Source organism: Phyllostomus discolor, chromosome 8, assembly GCF_004126475.2.
Source record: "Phyllostomus discolor isolate MPI-MPIP mPhyDis1 chromosome 8, mPhyDis1.pri.v3, whole genome shotgun sequence".
NCBI classification, from domain to species: Eukaryota; Metazoa; Chordata; class Mammalia; order Chiroptera; family Phyllostomidae; genus Phyllostomus; species Phyllostomus discolor.
This window is the reverse complement of record NC_040910.2, coordinates 92,282,370-92,302,643: the sequence shown is the minus strand read 5'-3', so window position 1 is coordinate 92,302,643 and position 20,274 is coordinate 92,282,370. Positions and strand designations below refer to the sequence as shown.

Below are 20,274 nucleotides of genomic sequence, written 5' to 3'. Positions count from 1 at the left end.
CAACAGAGACTCTTGTCCAAACATCCCAACTCTGAGGTACTATTCTCCAGTATCCTGTAAGACTGCCAGAAGATGGGTGAAGAAATAGGGACTTAGAATAATGTTACAATATTACCAACATACACTAAAGCTGAAAGGTATAACATTAAGAGTTACTCACTACTCAGAGAGTGTTTTAAAACAGCACCACCTCATTCTTGACAATGGCATAAGAAATTGCAATACAATATTGCCACTTTATCAAGAAAGGCTTTTTACCGTGGTATGAAGGGAACAGTAACATTGATGGACTGTTCAAACTTGTGCCTTGCCAATAAGCAACATTTTCCATAATGTACTCTAGAAAACAAAGTACTATTAGATGCTCCATGTAAAGAAATCAGAGCCCTGGCTAGTGTGGCTCAGTGGACTGAGTGCCAGCTGGCGAACCCAAAGATCACTGGTTCGATTCCCAGTCAGGACACATGCCTGAGTTGAGGGCCAGGTCCCCGTTGGGGGTGTGTGAGAGGCAACTGATCAATGTATCTCTCGCACATCAATGTTTCTCTCCCTCTCTTTTCCTCTCCCTTCCCCCCACTCTAAAAGTTAATGAATAAAATCTTTAAAGAAGTTAGTTAAGTAAATAAGTAAAATCATAAATAAATAAGTAAATAAATGACATTTCACAATAATGAAAGCTGGTTAACAACATTTTTAAAGGTCCATATTTAAATAAATTTCAAGAAACTGTCTTAAATATTTTCCCACATGCTAATTTACATACTGTGAAATAACTCTGGGAATCCATATCACTGCTAATTAGACAGCCCTGCTGTCTTAACATATCTATGGTCCAACATTTTACATAATGTTTCCCTTTCACATCCAAATATAGCTACTAGTAGCCAATACAATTTTGATGATACTTGAGACATTCTCAAAGAAAAAATATATTTGTATGGTTGAAACTACTGTGCATACTAGCCCTGGCTGGTGAGACTCAGTGGTTTGAGTGCCAGCCTGCCAACCAGAGGGCACATGCGTGGATTGCGGGCCAGATCCCAGGGGTGGGGGGGTGCACGCAAGAGAGGCAACCACACACTGATGTTTCTCGCCCTCCCCTCCCTTGTCTAAAAATAATAAAATCTAAAAAAAAAAAAAAAAAAAAAGAAACTACTGTACATATTAAATGTGGGATGTAGGAGATAGGAATATATCCTTGTGTCCAAATAAGTGTTACACATATTGACAAATATGAATGCATACTCTCACACTAAGCTTTTCCTGAGGCAAAGGATAATAACCTGCTGCCTCCAAGTTACTAGTTCTAACCACCCAGCACGAATCCTGGATTCCATTTAAAAAAACTAAACAAAGATATTCTACCTCAAAGCATTATAAAGATAAATTTATGCATCTCATGCAATGTCTGCTCTCACTCTATTCCTACAAGCAATGAATAATAGATGTTTTGGTGCAGCCTAGATGTTTTTAATTTGCTAACATGGTATATATAATGCAATCAAAGCAAAAATATATTAACTAAAGTTAATGTACCTTATCTTCTTTTAGCCATTTCTCCAAAAGCTGTTTCCGCCCTTGTTGGAGTACAGGCCTACACAGTTCCAAGGACTCAAATTTGTTTAGCTGGCCTTGGTCCAAAAGGATTCCAAAATACTGAAGTAGAGGAGAAGTTTGACCTGGCTGGGCTGGGACACTCTGGAACCGACGAATAGTGTCTGGGGTGCGAAGGATTCCCTTTAAGAAAAAGAAATGATAAAGACTTCTTTTAAAGATGATCCAACATCACACTAACTCCACTGGTTTAGGTCAATCTTAAAAGCGTGATTCCCATCTACTAACACAAAATTTTAAATCTTCAACACGTTGAATAATAAAGTCAGTCAATATCTGTCACGTGCCTGGTTCAATGCGATAAAGGTTACTCAGAATCAGAAATATACCAACCTAATTATAATGTCAAGGTGTAAGAGAATAAAACAGTTAAGCTAGCTATTAGTCCAGGTTCACATTAAATTCAAATTTCTTAATACTGATCAGGATTTAAGTTGTTAATTCAGTCCACCATAGTACAAAGGTGATGAGAACTCAGCTCCATTTCAGACAACTCTTTTTACCATAAATTTAACAGGATCTGTTCATTCTTCAACTCTGGAAAAAAAAACATTATTTTTTTCCCAGTGTATCCTGTGGATCTGTCTCCTGCTTGAGCAGTGTTTAGACAGAACAAATCAGTGGACACCCCTTCTTCCAGCTTCTGACCAGCCTCCAAACTCTTTTCCAGTCACCACCTTTGGAACCATCTTCTTAGCCATCCTCTGCCTCTGGAAGCAGCCAACACCTTTTTGTTAAACTTAGCTCCTTACTGCTGATAAACCATGAGCTCCGGGATTGTCAAAATTGTTCACAGAGGTAGAAGCTACTGTTGACTGCCTAATTAACCTTCATCTGAGAGTCTCCCACACCTGCCTCTCTTCTGGGCTTCTATTTCAACTGCAAAAATGTGCTTCTGAAAAGCATGGGCCACTTTTTCCAGGAGCTGGCTGAGGAGAAGCAATGGGCACCGAGTGTTTCCTGAAGCTGCAAACCAGTACAGTGCCCAATCCTTCTTCCAGAGTACACAAAAGATGTCCCAGGATGACTGCAGTAAAACCATGGTCCTGGAGAAGAATCTGAAGAGGCCCCGCTGGCACTGCATGCCCTGGATTCTGTCTGCACAGATGCCCATATCTGTGACTTCTTGGAGAGCCACTTCCCAGATGAGGAGTTGAAACTCGTTAAGATGGGTGACCACCTGACTAACCTCCACAGGCTGGCTGGCCTCCAGGCTGAGCTGAGTTCACCCTCTAGCACAACTAGGAGCCTCTGCAGCCCAGTGGCCTCTAAGGTACCCTGCTGGCATTCCCCTGGTGTCAGGGCTTCTGCCTCAGCCTCTCCCTACAGATAGTAGACAGCTTTTAAAACACCTTAGAGCCCTCTGCCAAGCTGTGAGCCAATTAAGAACAAGGCTTCTCAAAGGGGGAAAAAAAGGTAGCTATAGTTGATGAGGCCAAACAGTATTATAACTAAGTAACTAAACATTATGACATCTATGTAAATCATAGCTTGCTAGATCTACATATCCTTCTAAACACTGAGTTTTAAAAAAACTAACCAAAGCTACAGCACGGAAAAATAATTAATGAAATCTAAAGTCACTGACAAGTAACTCATATTCTACTATAGAAAAATGCAACATAAAGAAGATTAGTTTCTCTGTGGAGAGCTGGTTCCATTTCTAACAGTATTATAAATAGAGTTTATGAACATTAATCCAAGCATGGCAACTTAATTTGTATAACTATTTACCTTTGGTGCATTAGCAGCCACCTTTGCTGCCTCTGAGTAATTTCCCTGGGCAAAAAGAGCATTAAATTTCCGGGCAAAGAGTTCTTCAGCACCAGCTAAGTTGTTACGTACAGCCATTCTCAGAGCCAAATCAGGATTTTGTAGGACATTGGTGATGTAAGGAATTATGTTTTCTTCTTCCACACATACTGATAGAACCTGCAATTTAAAGGGTAATGAATAGTTGCATTGTATTCATTTGGATATCAATGGTACTAAATCTCTTTAGAGTTGATTACTACTGAGTCACAAATGCATTAAAATTATGACAGCTGCTTTTTGTTGCCGTAATAAAGAGGCCAGAATAGAGAAAAATAAGGAGTGCTAACCATTTGGGAGTGCCTAAAATATGGCCATTCTGTAATATAAATAACTCCCTACTTCATACTGTCCTAACTCTAATTGCTTTGCTAAGATTCACTCACTCTTTACATGGTTAATCAAAGATTAGGCTCCCATTTAAGCTCTGAAAGACAATTCAATAAGGGAACGCAATCTTGACAACCTACAAAGTGACTGAAGAAGCTATAAAATCTAAATGAAACCTAAGGATCACCTGGAAGAATTTTAACATATATTCCTTTAAACTCTAGGGGTTTTTTAATAAGGATTTTTCAGTAATTTTAAAAATCAGATTTACATTCCTACAGGTCAAATTATATATTCAGTGAGGGGAAGGAATCACTGAATCCTACTATATAATACAAGGTACACAATAGGTGTGTTTAATAAATGTGGAATCAGTAAAGAGCACTTTCTAATTGCTTGCATTTGGAAAATACCCACCCTTGGTCCTCCTAAAAAGTCACTGCCACAGAAGCTGCCCTAGTTGCTTAAAAGCTGAACTACCGTTAATTGCCACAGAGAAAGGGAACCCTTCACTACACATCCATCCCTTTCTCCAACGCCGAAGCTGGTTATACACCCCAGCCTCTAAACTACTTATGTTACCCCCAACAGTGCTCCTCATATTACTATAATTTCTTGCCTAGCTGTTTCTCAGTCAGTGGGCCACATGAGGAGGCACTTATCTTTGTTTAATCACACTGTTAGCACTGGACAGTGTTTAGTACAAAGTAAATGCTTAATAACTTGTTAAAGAAATGAAAATGAAAAATTTCTGTCCCAAAATCAACAAAATCAAATATAATTTGAGAACTCAATAACCAATTGATAAATAACAGTCAATCCTGCTGGCTCTATACTTTCTTTTGAGGAAAATTAAGACATTTTAAGCTCCAGAACTCTTTCATTTCTACAGGTCAGACCCCCTATCCACAAAGCGTTAAGCCATCCCGTATCTGCAATGTGTCATTCTACTCCATATTTAGACATGCCTTATAAAAGGAAGGAATTACTTTCTTTAAAGTCATTTGCATTTCCGACTTCCACCTTTAATTCATGCTTACCTGCCAGGAAACATAAGGAAAATGGGTAAGTTCAGTTCCAACCACACTTTCTGAATCGTCCTACTGCTTGCTACCTTAGTCTTCCCCAAACACCAAATCCACAGTTTCACCTTCACCCTACTGAGATTGCTCTAGCCCTTGCAGGACATTTGGTCCTGCCCAAAACATCCACAGTCAGAAAACACCCCTAGGTACAAACAGCACATACTGTTCTTCACAATTTTTGGCTATAGGAATTTTAAACTTTTGGTTTATAGGATTAATACATAAAAAATACTAGCATGTTTTACTGGTCCATAATAACCCTCTTGCTTTGGTAGCCTAGCTGGTAATGACACACTTCAAGGACCGAATATCAAGGACCTTTTGGCATGGACCAAATGTCTTACTATTTTAACAGATTTCTAGCAACCAGTACTTTGAAGGTTTCTATATCTTCTAAAGTACTCAGATCTACCAATTTCAGAATTTAAGCTGTAATATCATCTTGGTCACTTTTGACTTTTCAACTAATAGAAACCACACATTCATTCCTTTAGGGCAACTATTTTCAACCGGCGTGCCACAAGAACTTTAAAACATGCAATACCTGACTATCTAGTCAGGGGCACTGACCTCTTTTCCCTTAGACTGTCAAATTAAAAAATGACAACAGTCAATGCAACAACAGTCATCTGGTGTCAATAAATCAAAATTATACTTCTTTTTGTCAGATTGGCAAAAAAAAAATGTATGTTTTGGTATGCTGCACAATTTTAGTAATTAATATATGTGTGCCATGAGATAAAAAAGGTTGAAAATTGCTGCTTTAGGGCGTATGTCCAGCTGATACAAAGAGCAGAAAAAAGCCCTGAAGCACAAGGTTAAACACCCATTTCCTTACTCAAAGCAGCTGGCCACAGAAAATTGTAAGGGGAGGAAAGGAAAACAAGTTCCCAGAATCAAACCTATGAATATCAAATACATTAGTGAAATTACTTGAGATACTTTATGTATTATCTTAAAAACATCTGCATAGTAATGGAAATAAAAAGGTCTCTGGCTTATCAAGTTCATGATTATTGAACTGTCATTAACCTAGTTCACTAAAAGGCAATTCATTCTTGATTTTTTTCCCCAAGAGACAAACATGCAACTGAATAAATGAAAGCTACTGAATTTTTAAAGTTGCTTTTGTGCCAGGCATGGAGTGGTGTAGAAATACAATTAAACAAAGAAAAGCCCCTTTCCTAATAAAGACTAGTGACTAGAGCAGTTAAGCAGGCAATTGGAATTCACTGTGGGAAGCACTATGCAGGGGGCTACCTAGAAGCAGAAGCACCTAACCACATGTCGAGTTGAGGTAGGAGATGGACAGGTAGGGAAGGACTTCTCTAGAGTATTTGCCTCTTCATATATACCCCATTTCCTGGAAATTAACAGAACAAAGGAGAAAAATCTACTAGTTATTTCCTCCACTTACTGTCTGGGAAAAATACTAATTTGGGGGAAAAGTAAGTCAAAATCAGTCACAGTACTCTTTTTGACGTTCTAACTTTTTTTTTTTTTTTTTTTTTTAAGAAAATAAGACATCCCCACGGTAGAAAATTTTAATTACATTAAAATACTAAGGAAACACAAAGGAATCACTTGTTAATGACATGAAGAGGTTTGCCAGGCATGACAAATTCAGATCAGCTAGTGTCTTCCCTATCCAACTGAACAACTTCCCAGGTACCCCACAACAGCTACTATACCAGATTATTTTCCAACATTAAATATTTAGTACTAAGTAGTTAGGAAAAGAGATGTAGGAAAAATTCTTTTCCTTGTATAGTTGATAATCTATCCTAGAGGTCATAGGAAGAAAATGCCTATAAAAAGCAATAGAGTCTGTCAAATGTGACCCTAATAGTTTCTTTGAAAAAAAAGTCACTTCTTTTGACATAGACACATAAACGTGAACCTAGATGGCTATATGCCAAACAGTTTCTCTCTCTGAAACAGGGTTAAAGAGAACCTTTGTACCATATGCTTCTGTATTTTTAAGTATATATTAATTTCTGACATCCAAAGTCATCATCTTTTTTTAAAAAAGCTAACAGTAATAAGTATTACTCTCTTAATTTAAGTTTCAAGGTTTCCTTACTTGTCCCTTTCTGTTTACTCCAATTATTCCAGCTGTGGCTTCATGAGGTGCAGTAACAAAGATTGTTTCTCCACTGATTCTATTCATGTAGATGCAGGTACCAGTCTCAAGGTCATAGAGGTGGATATAACCATACTTAGTAATCAAGAATACTACATCATGCTTTTCACTGATCTGTATAAAGAAAATCAACAATGAAGTGAAATAATGAACCCACAAACAAAAAATTTAGTTCAATTCCATTTTAGAGATGGTAAAATTCTAGAACACTGACAAGAGGCTTATATGAGAATGTTTATGGTTTCCTTGTAGCATATTTAAATATGGCATATCCAAAGCTCTTACATAAAAGACAAGGATATGAATAAATGTATAACATAAAAAGGAAAGCAATTTTGAAAAATTAGCATAATCCAGTTTATATATTAGATTATTTATAAAGTTTCACTAACAAACTTTATTTTAAAAAAGATATTCTTTTAAGCCCCACTTAATTTATATTGACCATGAGCAAAAGTAGTTTCTGAATTATTTTTTAAAGAGATTTCAAAAGTCCCCTTGTTTTGTTTAAAATACCTGCATTGCAACAGGAAAGTCATTCTGTGCTTCTGGAGGAAAGAAAACATCCACTGCCTTCTTTGGAAAGGGCTGGTTCCCTGTAGGTGGTGTGCCCACTTCGATGATATGCAACTATTCAAAAGAAAATAAAATTTATATAAACCTAGATCTTTTAGTAGTCATCATAGCAGCTTGCTCGTAGCTCCAAACTGGAAACAACCAAAATGTCTACAATAGGTTTAATATTCACCATTAATATATCCATGTAGGCCCTGACTGGTGTGACTCAATTCCTTGAGTGTCCTCCTGCAAATTGAAAGGTAGCTAGTTCAATTCCCAGTAAGGGCACATGTCTGGGTTGTGGGTTCAGTCCTAGGTTGGGGCGCACACGGGACGCAGCCAATCAATATTTCTCTTCTTCTCTTTCTCCCTCCCTTAACCGCTCTCTAAGTAAATAAAATCTTAAATATATATATATATTTATTTATTAATTTCCATGGTAGGTTAATACTCCTCAGGAATAAAAAGAACTACCATGGACTTTATGCTGAGTGGAGAAAAAAAGGCCAACCTCAAAAGGTCACACACTACATGATTCTATTTATATAGCATTCTTGAAGTGACAACACTATGGAAATGGAAAGTAATTTAGTGGTTGTCAGGGGTTAGACATGGTAGGGGAGTAGGTGTGACTATAAACAAGTAGCATGTGGGAATCCTTGAGGTGACAGAATAGTATCTTGATTCTACTTGTGATACAATAGAATTATACAATTATAATAATGCTAACTTGTTTTTTAATATAATATAATATTTTATGTGTGTGTGTGTGTGTGTGTACACAGATGTAACCACTGAGAGAAACTAGGTAAAGGACACTAGTACTGCCTTTGCAGCTTCCTATGAAAGTGTATTATTTCAAGATAAAAACCATAAAGTCAGCTGAATAACTGAAACAATCACACCACAATCTACCTTAAATGAATGGCATAAAATGGTAATACATTCCCCACAATACATTCTCCACAGAGGTTCTTTCTCATGGTTTTCCATTACAAGCTAGCATTTCCAAATAGACAGCTAACTAAAACTGTGAAATTCTTCTCTGCTGGTGCACGTGCTCTCACACAGACGGAAGTAATGTCCTAGGCTGAGCCGTCACTCTGATCACACAGACTTCATAAAACCGGACGAGAACGTTTTGTTTTAAAATGTCTGACGCTGCACATCAGCCAGGCAAGAGAAAGTAAATAATGTCAATAAGAGTATTATATCTTTTCCTCAGTCATGTCAGGAGTGGACTCAGACAAAAAATAATTCAGTTTTCAAGATATATACCATAGAAAAGTTATAGCCTCGCATTCTTAATTAAAATGACTACCATATTGAGAAAAATCATGCCTTCTTTCAAAAGCCATGGCAGACTACAAAAGCTATAGCACAATGAATCAAATAGTCTCAAGAACCTATAAACGTGTTTTCAGAGACTATAAAAATGCAAATGAAGTTGTTTTTACAGTAGACCTTTACAAAAAATGTCCCAGTCTTATGTCCTAAATACCTAATCTAAGAACTATAATGTGTTGTCTTTGTTTATATTATGTCAATGCAGACCTAAATATCATTGTTTTCAATCAATCCTTGTCATATTGAGAGGCTGTTAGGATTATTCCTTGGTTCAGGGATTCTTACTCTGAAATTTTAAGCAGACTTGTAACTCTGCATGTTCTCTCCCCACTGAGAAGCTATAGATTATCATATTTTAAGCAACCGCTATCTAATTTTTAACTAGTTGCCATGGAAAAATATTATGACTTTGGAGAGCGTAGTCTGGCAGTGAGAATTGCAGTCAAACAGAGCGGCCGGAGGCAGCAGTGCTGTGTCACCCAGCACTGCAGTCACAGCAGCAGCAGAGTTCTCAGGGTTCTGCGGCAGGTCTCTTGGCTGGGGCTCTGGCTACTTCCCATTTTCCCTGATTCCTCATCTTCCAAGCCTGGCTCTACACATTCCTAGCTATTGTAAACTGCCTATTATCCTTTCCGTAAATTTTCTATGCTCTAATCGAACCACAGAATAAAGTTCTTCAATTTGTCTAGGCCATTCCAATGTAAAGCCAAGGTTAACCAACTCTGACTTAGGGCAATGTGACTCCAATTGTAGGCCACATCCTACCTGATCACCTAGGCTTTTTAAAATGCAGACGATGACCTCTACCTAATGAGTCACACCAATGTACATTTTAGCAACCCTGCTGATTCTTATGCACAGAAGGCTGAAAAACACAGACTTAAGGCCTTGGTAAAGGCAATCAAAATAAAGTCTTACTATCCACAGCTGATACAAAAAAGTTGTTAAAGAACATTATTCACTTTAGAAAAGCATCACTACAAGCAGATTTTAAACAAAGTCACCACAAATCTGAATGTTAGAAACAAACAAGGAAGAGAGAGATGATATAACTAATTAGTAACAGATAACTTAATTAGTAGCAGAAAGACAAATTCGCACTAAATATTTTCCAGAGCAAAAACTTACCTTCCCTCCAGCTTGACCCCGCACTGCAAAACAAAATAACGTTGATTCTTCTGCATTTCCTTCCATCTTAAACTGTGCGAAGCTAGCCGCATGTCCTTCAATGGGTTGAGACACTTTCCTATCTACAGAATACAACTGCATCGCTCCCACCACACGATTTTGCTACAAAAGATCAAAGAGAATCAAGTTTGGGGACCCTATGAACCACTAACTCCCACATTCATCAACTAGTGAAATAATTAGAATCGCTTTATCATCTTTAACAGTATTTATAATTCTTTAGTCTCTCAATGTAGATTTAATACCTACTCATTTAAAATTTAGCTCCAGGCAGTATCTTACTAAAACTTAACATGAATGTCTCATACACAACCATCCTGTATGCTATCTTAAAAAATATATGCATAGGAACACTCATTCTGCAGTAAATATGCACAATAAACTCCAAATCATTCATACAGGAACTCCATATATCCACTCAACCTGCAAGACCTAAAAACATTTGGTAAGAGTACATGCTCTGAAACTATGTCGGTATAAAGACATTTATTTTTAAAAGAGAAAAAAGCTCTTCCAAAATAAGTCAGATTCAACATGACTAAGAATAGAAGACCTAATTTCAAAATAAACTACATTCTTGGCATATTAGTTCTGTAGACCTTTTTTTTAATTAAAAACTAGAAGAAATGTTACCTGTGCAGATATGCCAGTCAGAAGTAACCACTTTTGCTTTGCATCTGTACGATAGTTGATAATCTGGCAACCTGCGAGGCTAGAATGGCGATCAAACATTTTCACTGGTTGAGACTCTCCTTCCATACTCCAATGGTAAACTGCGTTATCCGTGACCAGAGCGACCGTATTCAAAGAGATCCATTTCCAGAAGGTGACATCATCAGTCATGGTATGGGCCTTCATTTTACTTTTCATTTCAATGTTAAATATCTGAAGAGTCTTCCCAGCTAAAAACAAAAATTAAGAATTATGAATCACTAAGAAAACAAAGTTCAGGATAAATTAATATCTAGCCAGACTTGCTCTGTAACAAGATCTCTTAACTTCCAAACAGATGGTTCTATCAGGAAACTATGCAATAACCAACTACAGAGGTCAAATTGACAGAGCAGCAACCACTGAAAAGACAGCTGAGAGATGGGCAGACAATCTACTTCTACCTTTGAAGCAAAACTGTATTACTTCTATCAAAGACATTTTAAACAGATAAGCATAATATCTATAGAATTCTAAATCCCAACTAAAAATGAGTCTAAAGAACAGCTTGCTTAACAATAAAGGAAAACAAGGTTGAAATCTAATGATTTATAATTAAGAATATTTACACATTAACTAAATTAGTTATGGGTACACAGAACAAAGCAAATCTGATACAAACACATGGGGAAAATGTCTACTTTCACCCCTCATCCAACTAAATCTTGTGGAAACTACTTTCTGAAGAGGATCTACTTCGATTCTATCTTGCACCAAGACCACGTAAGAGAAGTACATGCTACATTTAATTGGTTTAAGATACAAAGGGAAAGACAGGAAAGGAAATACACAGTGCTACAGGAAAGGAGAGGGAGACAAAGAAGGACAGTTTCAGATGCTGTTAATATACTGAAGATAGATGCTGTTAATATACAAAGTTCAAACTTCATCCAATGAAGCAAGTATTTAGTAAAAGAAGGATGAAGTTTGCCTTGAGTGTTAAGAGTTCACTGAATCAGATGCAAAGGACTTTATGTGTTAATTTGAACATCATGGTCCAAAAAGTGACTTGGTTTAAATTATTAATAGAGGTCAAAGCCCACAGATATCACCAGGCTATCTGATCAAGATTCGTCCTTAGACATTAAGGAACACTCCATTCCTGAGCCACAGAGAACCTGGCTCCTGAAGAACAAAATGTATAAGATAGATGGAGGGTGAGGAGGGAGGAGATGGGACGGGACACCAAACACACAGCTTTGTACCATGACCCTTCTTACCACACATGTAAGAACTTCTATAAAACAAAGAATGTTATTCCCATCCCACACAATATGTAAACCACAACCAGACTTGAGCAATTGTGAGAGTTATAGTCCTGTTTATAAAAAGAAATCAAGTTAAAACTGGCTTTGAAAGGAAGCAGTATGGTATAGTAAGTCCTCAACAGGTTCTATGACTTTAAGCAAAAAACAAACAACAAGTAAAGAAACCAATTTTACCACAAGCTGATATAAACAAGTTAAATGCCTCTGGCATCTCATCAACCTTACAATCAAATGATGTTTTTGAGGACCTGCTACATTTAGAAATTACTTACTTTCCTTTGCTGCCTTCCCCAACCCCTAGACAGACTTTTTTTACGAAAAGGGTTGGAGTATATATATGTGGGAAGGTTTAGGGAGGAGGGTAAGGGATGACAGCTTAACTCCTATGTATATGGGTACATATATGGGCACTAATTCACAATGTTATTTTTGTACAATGCTTTGAAAATCTTTTCAATTTATTCTTTTTATAAAACAGGACAATAACTAATACAATCTAATTTAAGAAAACTCACCATCTGCACACATAAGAAAGCATTAAGAAATGTGATAAGATAACAACAACATTAAAAATAGAAGAGAATTGAGAAAATTTAAACGATGGCCTTTTAATAGAGGTTAGAGTTGCTAAGCAGTTGAATTTAAATTCTTTAAGGAGGCTGAAGGGAGCTTAATACCTTACATGTATTATTTAATAGAAGCAAAAAAACTTATTGCCACAAAGCATGTGGTCCCAAGTAAAAGCTGGATGGATTATCTTTCTTTGAAACGAGATCAGCTCTAACCTTAGATATGAAACGGTGATATCTGCTTGAATATGCTTAGCCCTCCCCCCCAATTTAATCTCCAACAAGTACTACTACTAAATACAAAGCTTAAATCATGTAAAAAGAAGTCTGTTTAAAAATTTCAGCACTTCCAACAACTCGCCCAAAAAAAATGTTATCAAATTACTAGAATTTTGAGCTAAAAAGAACTAGAAAATTGCCTAACCTAACCCTCTCATTTTACAAATGAATAAGCAGACTTCCTGCATATTTACAGGTATTATCCAAGATCACCCTGCTAGAGATGAGGTTGGAAGCAGTGCTTACACACTGTTTAGGTAACACACTATTTCGTGTTGAGGTTTTATGTATAGACTTAGGTCATCAATCATTAGCTATGCTGATTTAAAAAAAATTACTGAATTTATTGGGGTAACAACTATGTGATTATGGGCAAGGCCTCAGTTTCCTCATATAAAGATGATAACTGCATTTACACCATAAGGTTAAAGTTAACCTCCATAGAACTTACATATATGCTCCAGACACTTAAAGTATCTAGTATGTAGTTAAGTGTCCAAAAAGAAAAAGAAAAAAAAAAAACAAAACAACCCAGACAATTAAATGCCTTCTTTAAAGTTGGCTAGTTTGTCACCAAACCCTCTTAAAAACGTCTATTTAGCCCTGTCTGGTGGGACTTGGTAGGACATTGTCCTGCACACCAAAAGGTTGCAGACAGGGTCCCCAGTCAGGGTGTGTGCAGGAGGCAACTGATCAATGTTTCCCTCTCTCTCCCTCCCTTCCCCTCTCTCTGGAATCAATAAAAGGGGAAAAAGAAACTTATGTTACTCTGAAGTTCAAAGAAAAAAATTAATATAGGTTCCCAGCCAGTATGAAGTTCTCTGAACTCTGTTTAGTAATAGGTTATACAGTTCCCTATTATGACAATTAAAAAATTAGTCTGAATATACGCTGAATAAAAGTATGTTTTATAGAAACATGCCAAGCAAAAGTCATGAAAGTAGTTAAAATCAAATTCACTAATAGCTTTAACACCACAGACCTATTTAATCAACTTTAATCAAAATACTAAAAGAGATAGCTCCTAATTATTGTATTTGAATACATTATACACAGAAAGAGTTTTAAGAAAAAGAAACCCATAATCTTGTATACCTTTCAGTGCAATTACTTTGCTAGCTGGATTCATGATGGCGCTGTCTGCTGAAATTGGTCTTCGAATTGGATTACTTGGGTCATTCATATCAATGATTACCACTTGAGCCTGCTCTCCTACTTTCTCTCTAATGCAGATGAATTTGTCTGACTCCATAGTCAGGGTACTAAAGCCAATGTTTGCTGGGTTTATACCCAGGTTCTGGAGCTGGAGGAAAAACAAACAAATAAACATTAATAAACCATGTTACAAAGTGAATTAGAAAGACCTGACATTCACGTAATCTCTTTACTACAAATCCTCATTTAACCATTAATGCTTCAAGGTCAACAGTGAAAACTCCATTATATTGATTTAAGTGAGGCAAGTGATAGCTAAATAATGGACCTTCTGTTCCTCCAACAACATGGCATTCAACTGTTTTGTTATAATCTTGTACTTATAACTAGAGATGTATAACCATGTGGTTATAGCTAGGAGGCACAATAAGTAGATACGAAAGTAAAGGAAAGAGTTATATCTGAAAGCTAGCATTATTGTTCGAGGGATTTGAAGTCATCGATGTTTCTTAGTTTAAGATCTCTGAACTGTCTTCTCTTACCCCCTTCCCTTTAACATTGAGAATTACTGGATCTGTCCTCTTTTCCCCTTTAACATTTAGTAATTACTTGTTCACTTGCATTAGACTTCAGAAATCTGAAAATCAAGTCACAACATAAAAATTTTAAATTTCACAAAATTCTTAAAGGAACTGGGATTGCCAAGAGCAGACAGACAAGTAAACAGTTACAATACTTTGCAAAAAGTGCCAAAACAAAGATATGTAAGAGGGACCTTGTCAAAGAAGACCCACAGCTAAGGGAAATATGTTCAAGGGAGACTAGAGAATGCACAACAGAAGAACAGATGCTAAAACCCAGAGATGTGAAAGTACGGTCTGCTAAGGAAACTCTTAAGTATTTTTGTAATACTGGGAGATGAACATGGTAATAAATTAAGGTTAGAAAGATTAGCAAGGGCCAGACTGATAAGCTAAATGTACTCCACTAAAAATCCAGAATTTATTTCTTAGGCAAATAAAGCTAACTTAAGGGTTTTATCAAGGAAAATGATGGAATCAGATTTGCTGTGTGTACTCAGAAGATATTCAAGTATTTGCTAAACAAATAAAGAGGATCTAAGGATGGTAGGTCTTTGAAAATCAATAAAGTATTTATTTAGAACAATAGGCACTGCTAGAAGGATAGCTCCACCAGAGTGGATACCCTGCATTACCAAATATAACAGACTAGGTCCCAATAAAAGGCTGCCTAAAGGCTTTATTAAGCCAGACTATTTTTTTCCTCTAATAGATAAGAAATTCACATGGAGAAAAATACAAACGAAAAAAATCAAGTCTTTATTCTCCCCTTGTCCCCAGATACCCAACTTCCCCTCCCCCCGCAGAGACCACCACTGTCACTGCTCACTGTGGATTGGCTGAGCCAAGTTAACTGCATTCTGTCTAAATTCTTTCATCAAACTTTACTGCTAATAATGCTTAATCATAACCAGGCTAGGATCTGAATACGATACAACCTAAGATTAAGAGACTGCATTTTACTTTCACTTCCCTCCTGTACCTCAATGACTATAGACGCTTTCGGTTATAAAGTAGTTATAGCAACTCAATAACTGAACACCAGGGCAAGGAGTTAAGCAGTTGTACAAATTATTAGCTGCTCCCTTCTTAAAGAAAACCACTCAAACTTTGTAACACAGAGTAGATTTTGGCACTGGTCTACAAGTGGCACAACTTTAGGACTTGACACTTATGCCTAGTTTAGAATCCAAAAAGCAAGTAACAGATTTACTGCTAATCAGCCAACCGAAAACTCTAAAGTGTCCTAGAATTGCAGGTTACAAATGATACGGAAGTGTTTCCTTTTCCTTCTTCTCCCTTCCTTACCCCTGTTTGGATTAACGTGCCTGGGGGGTGGGGGGGCAGGGGGAAGCAGACACTACTTTCTTGGTTTTTAGTAAGAAATATTATTTCAGATTCCTCATAATCCAGACAACAAAGATTCTTCATTCAAGTAAACAATTACTGTATAAATGTATAACTTTGATTATAAAATACAAGTACCATCCAGAATTAGCTGGTTCTACAGAATGCATAAAAGCCAAAATGTCTGGATTTAGTCCCAGTTTTGCCACTTAGTAGGTACAGACAAATCAGTTATCCCTGTGTATATTTCCTCATCTGAAATGATAGGACCTATCCCACCGTTGGGAGGATTTAAAAGGAAATGCTTAGGACAATGCCAGACATATAGTAAAGTCTCAATAGACACTATTAGGGCATATAACACAGCTCAAAACTAGCTTTTTTTTTTTTTTTTTGTATTTTCATTTTATTATCTGCCTAATTCAGCTGTCCTAAATGGTGGTTAAAACTCTGGGTGTGAATTTATTTTGACTACTGATAATAGATAAGTGGTCTCTGGGTGCTTAACTTACTCAGACATTGAAATGTACCCTTTTTTTTTTTTACAAAAGTAAATTATCCCTAAAAACTTCAAATTCTGCTCTTTAATTGCCTAACTAAAGTCAGGTAGAGATGTAGAGACCAGAATCTCCAAAACCATGCAACATGTTAATGCTAAGTAACCCTATGCTATCTTAATTCCTATTTTTAGGGGCATCACGAACACCACAGCATTGCTAAGGCTCTCTAACAAACTTCACAAAAGTATCTCCAACACGTTCACTGAGTGAGCAAGCTGGGAAAGCTGTTACAGACAGATGGCATAAGGTCAGTACCATCAAAAATTCTCTTCCCCCTAAAGAGAAAAGAAGGTAAAATGGAAAGCAGGCACAGCACTTCTCTCCTCAATGTGCAGAAGACACACACACTCACATTCCTATACTACACCTTTCCCAAACCGAAGTTTCCCACTGTTTCCTACTCTGCCCACGGCCCACAATTCCCAGTCAATATATCCAAATGAACTTTAAGCTCCTCAAGTAACAGAACTTTCTTAAAGAATGAAAACCTCTTCCACCTGTTCTCTTTAATATGCCTAACTAAGGTTACTAAGGCCAGAATCTTCTTACACAAAAGAACATTCCCTTTACTATGTGAATTCTGTTGTAATTACTTTTCAGGACAATTACAGACTAAGAGATTTACGAAATCTAAGAATCCACATTAATATAAATAATTAAAACAAGGAACAGCTGTTCCTAACAGAAGAACACTAACAAAAATGGTGAAAGACTGATAAAATTTTTAAAAAGTCACTACAGGTATTTTACAATCATCACAATAATTGATTCAGGCAAGAACCATCAATAGATACTAAAATTAATGGATGAAATTCTGAGCAGTAACAGATGTTTACAGTCTCAAAATATCTCCCAAGACATTTATTGCAAAGAAGAAAGACATCTGTAGTAAAGAAACCTGTTTGACACAACCTTCACTCAAATCATCAAAGCTAGTATTACTAGCAGAGGGTCGAATTGATAGCATGTGCTACCTGTGCTGCGCACTCCAAAGGACACAGTGCCTCTATGCTATTCCTGCCAAAAGTATATAACCTGAATCTAATCATGACCACACACCAGATACGCTCAAATTGAAGAACACCCCACAAAAAATAAATGGTCTGTACTCTTCAAAAATATCTGTCTTCAAATACAGAGTTCCAGATTAAAGGAAACTAAAGAGACAGGGACAACTCATGACTCTGAATTTTCTTTTGACATTAAGAATATTATCAGCCCTGGCTGGGGTGGCTCAGTGGATTGAGCACTGGCCTGCAGAAACACAGGGTCGCTGATTGCTGATTCAATTCCCAGCCAGGGTACATGTCTGGGTTGCAGGCCATGTCCCCAGTAGGGGGCGCACGAGAGGCAAGTACACACTGATGTTTCCCTCTCTCCCACTCTTCCCCTCTGTCTAAAAATAAAGTCTTTAAAAAATATATCAGAACAAGTGATGAAATCTGAATGAAGCCTATGATTACACAACAGTATTCTGTCAAAGTCAATTTCCTCATTTTGATTTTAGTGTGGCAATGTAACACCATTTTGTTTTTCCTACTAAATACACAATAGAATATGTAGTGGTAATGAGGTATCACACCTACAAATTACTTCCTAACAGTTTAGTAAAAAAATATCTACAGAAACAAAAGAGGACAATCAGATATAGTAAAAAAATTTTCAGAACCAAAGAATTTGAATAAAGAGTGTACATGGGAAGGCCCTGGCTGGCATAGCTCAGTGGATTGAGCGCGGGCTGCGAACCAAAGCATTGCAGGTTCGATTCCCAGTCAGGGTACATGCCTGGGTTGCAGGCCACAGCCCCCAGCAACCACACATTGATGTGTGTGTGTGTGTGTGTGTGTGTGTCTCAATCTCTCTCCCCCCTCCCTTCCCTCTCTAAAAATAAATAAAATCTTTTTTTTTTATAAAAAGAGCGTACATGGGAATTCTGTGCACCATTCTAGTTTTTCTGTAAATCTGAAATTCTGTAAAAAATGTTTTTAAAAAGAATCTTAAGAGACATAACTGAAAGCAACAAGCAGATCTTGTTAGGCTCCTTATTTAAACGAACCAGTAACATTTAGGGATAACCACAGAAATCTGAACATGGACTGATTTTTAGATACTGAAGGGTTGTTATATGAGGAGACTTGATACCATGATTATTAAAAAATTCTTTATTTTCTAAAGATAAATGCTGGAGTATTTAGAAGTGAAATGTCACGACAGTCTGATTTCTCTAAAATGTTTAAGTAAAACAAAAAAGGCAAAAGTAGCAAAATATCATTAAAACTGTAGATGACTGCGTATATGACTCTCCTTGGTCTTACAGAAGCTAGCAAATTTATCTTTTTAAATGTTTTTAAAAAGAGATTAATCTCCACTCTTCTGTAGGTTACAGAACTTGAAAATTAAATTGTAAAGATCAGATTTTTATTAGGCAATTTACCTGCAGTGCAGGCAGGAAGACTACAATTTCAAAAGGTAAAGATGAAGATCAGTCCAAGAGTGAAACAACTCAAGCTCCGTGAAGGAGCCGTGCACTGGATGTCTGCCCAGTCAGAACTGAGAGGTTTGCTGCACTGACCAATACTGGCAGCCAGTGGTCACATGCAGGTGTTTAATTTTGTTAAGCAAATAAAATTTAAATTCAGTTTCTCAGTTACTAGTCGCATTTCAAGTACTCAACAGCCTCCTGACTATTGTACTGGAAGGCTCAGAATATAGAACATTACTATCACTACATAGTTCTATAGGAGAGCACTGTTTTCAGAATTTTGGGGGGGGGGGGGGGAGGGGGTCCAACCAGGAGAAAAGAAAAACTTCTTCAACTTTAAACTCTGGCAAAATACAAAGAACAGTTGATTTAGAGACACACTCATAAAAGGATTTCAGACAAGACAGGAAGAAACAAAACAAAAAAAAAGAACTTTTAGGTTTCAGAGTCCATATATTTTCTGAAGGCTTGGAGAAAAAAATCTGCAAAGTTCAGTGCTAGCAAAAGGAAGATCCTAATAAAAAACTCCTCAGTATGGATGCCTCTTTCCTCTAAAAAAGTCACTAAATATTAAAAAAATCAGAGGTCTGGGGACTGAGCCGGACTGAGAACGTGCAGATGTAATAAGATGCAATTTCTTCGGACAATTCTGTGCTTGGTAAGCTACAACTGCCTCAATTTCTAAGGCATTCATCAATATCATGAGGGAAAGAATATACAACTGTAAGATGCATGGGAAAGAACATACAACTTTTAGGGAAAGAATATACAACTTTAAGATGACTTTCCTATTTTGAAAATGGTTAGTATGAAAGGACTATATTAAGATCAAAGAAATATGGTAAAAAAAACTTACCTTCAGCAATATTAGATTCAGAAATCTAAGCTAAATGCTCATCAGTTTTCAACTCTTTAAGCTGTGTCTTTCCTGTCTTGGTTTTGAAACTGTACTTGGTTTTATTGTCAATATGGCAAACACAAAAGAGAAAGCGTCCATCTTTGCTTAAAGAGAAGCAAGGAATACTTGGGTGTTGCATGAAAGTGATTTAACACACAGCAAATACTTAGAGCAGTGTGGGGGCACATAAGCACTCTGTAGTTTAGGGATTTCTGTCCTTTTCCAGTTAGTATGTAGCTCTGGGGCTACAGTATCCTATGACATATCCTATCCTACAACAGACTGGCTCTGATGTCATGCTTCTAACAACATACCATCAAATGTAGGGCAGGCTGATTTGCTTTGTT

General features: G+C 36.9%; 1 protein-coding gene across 4 annotated transcripts in view; it reads right to left on the bottom strand.

Annotated features, from left to right (window-relative positions):
* CLTC (clathrin heavy chain) overlaps positions 1-20,274 on the bottom strand; it is a 61,877-nt gene that overhangs the window by 28,588 nt on the left and 13,015 nt on the right. For 2 of the 4 annotated variants that reach the window (XM_036033580.1, XM_036033581.1), the window contains exons 2-9: positions 14,000-14,207; positions 12,572-12,574; positions 10,711-10,979; positions 10,018-10,179; positions 7,501-7,614; positions 6,925-7,098; positions 3,349-3,546; positions 1,537-1,737 (exon numbers count right to left, since the gene is read on the bottom strand). In XM_036033580.1, coding sequence (XP_035889473.1) covers positions 1,537-1,737; positions 3,349-3,546; positions 6,925-7,098; positions 7,501-7,614; positions 10,018-10,179; positions 10,711-10,979; positions 12,572-12,574; positions 14,000-14,207 — 1,329 coding nt within the window. The remainder of the gene's footprint in view (positions 1-1,536; positions 1,738-3,348; positions 3,547-6,924; positions 7,099-7,500; positions 7,615-10,017; positions 10,180-10,710; positions 10,980-12,571; positions 12,575-13,999; positions 14,208-20,274) is intronic. The other 2 variants (XM_028521832.2, XM_028521833.2) reach the window with 1 other exon arrangement.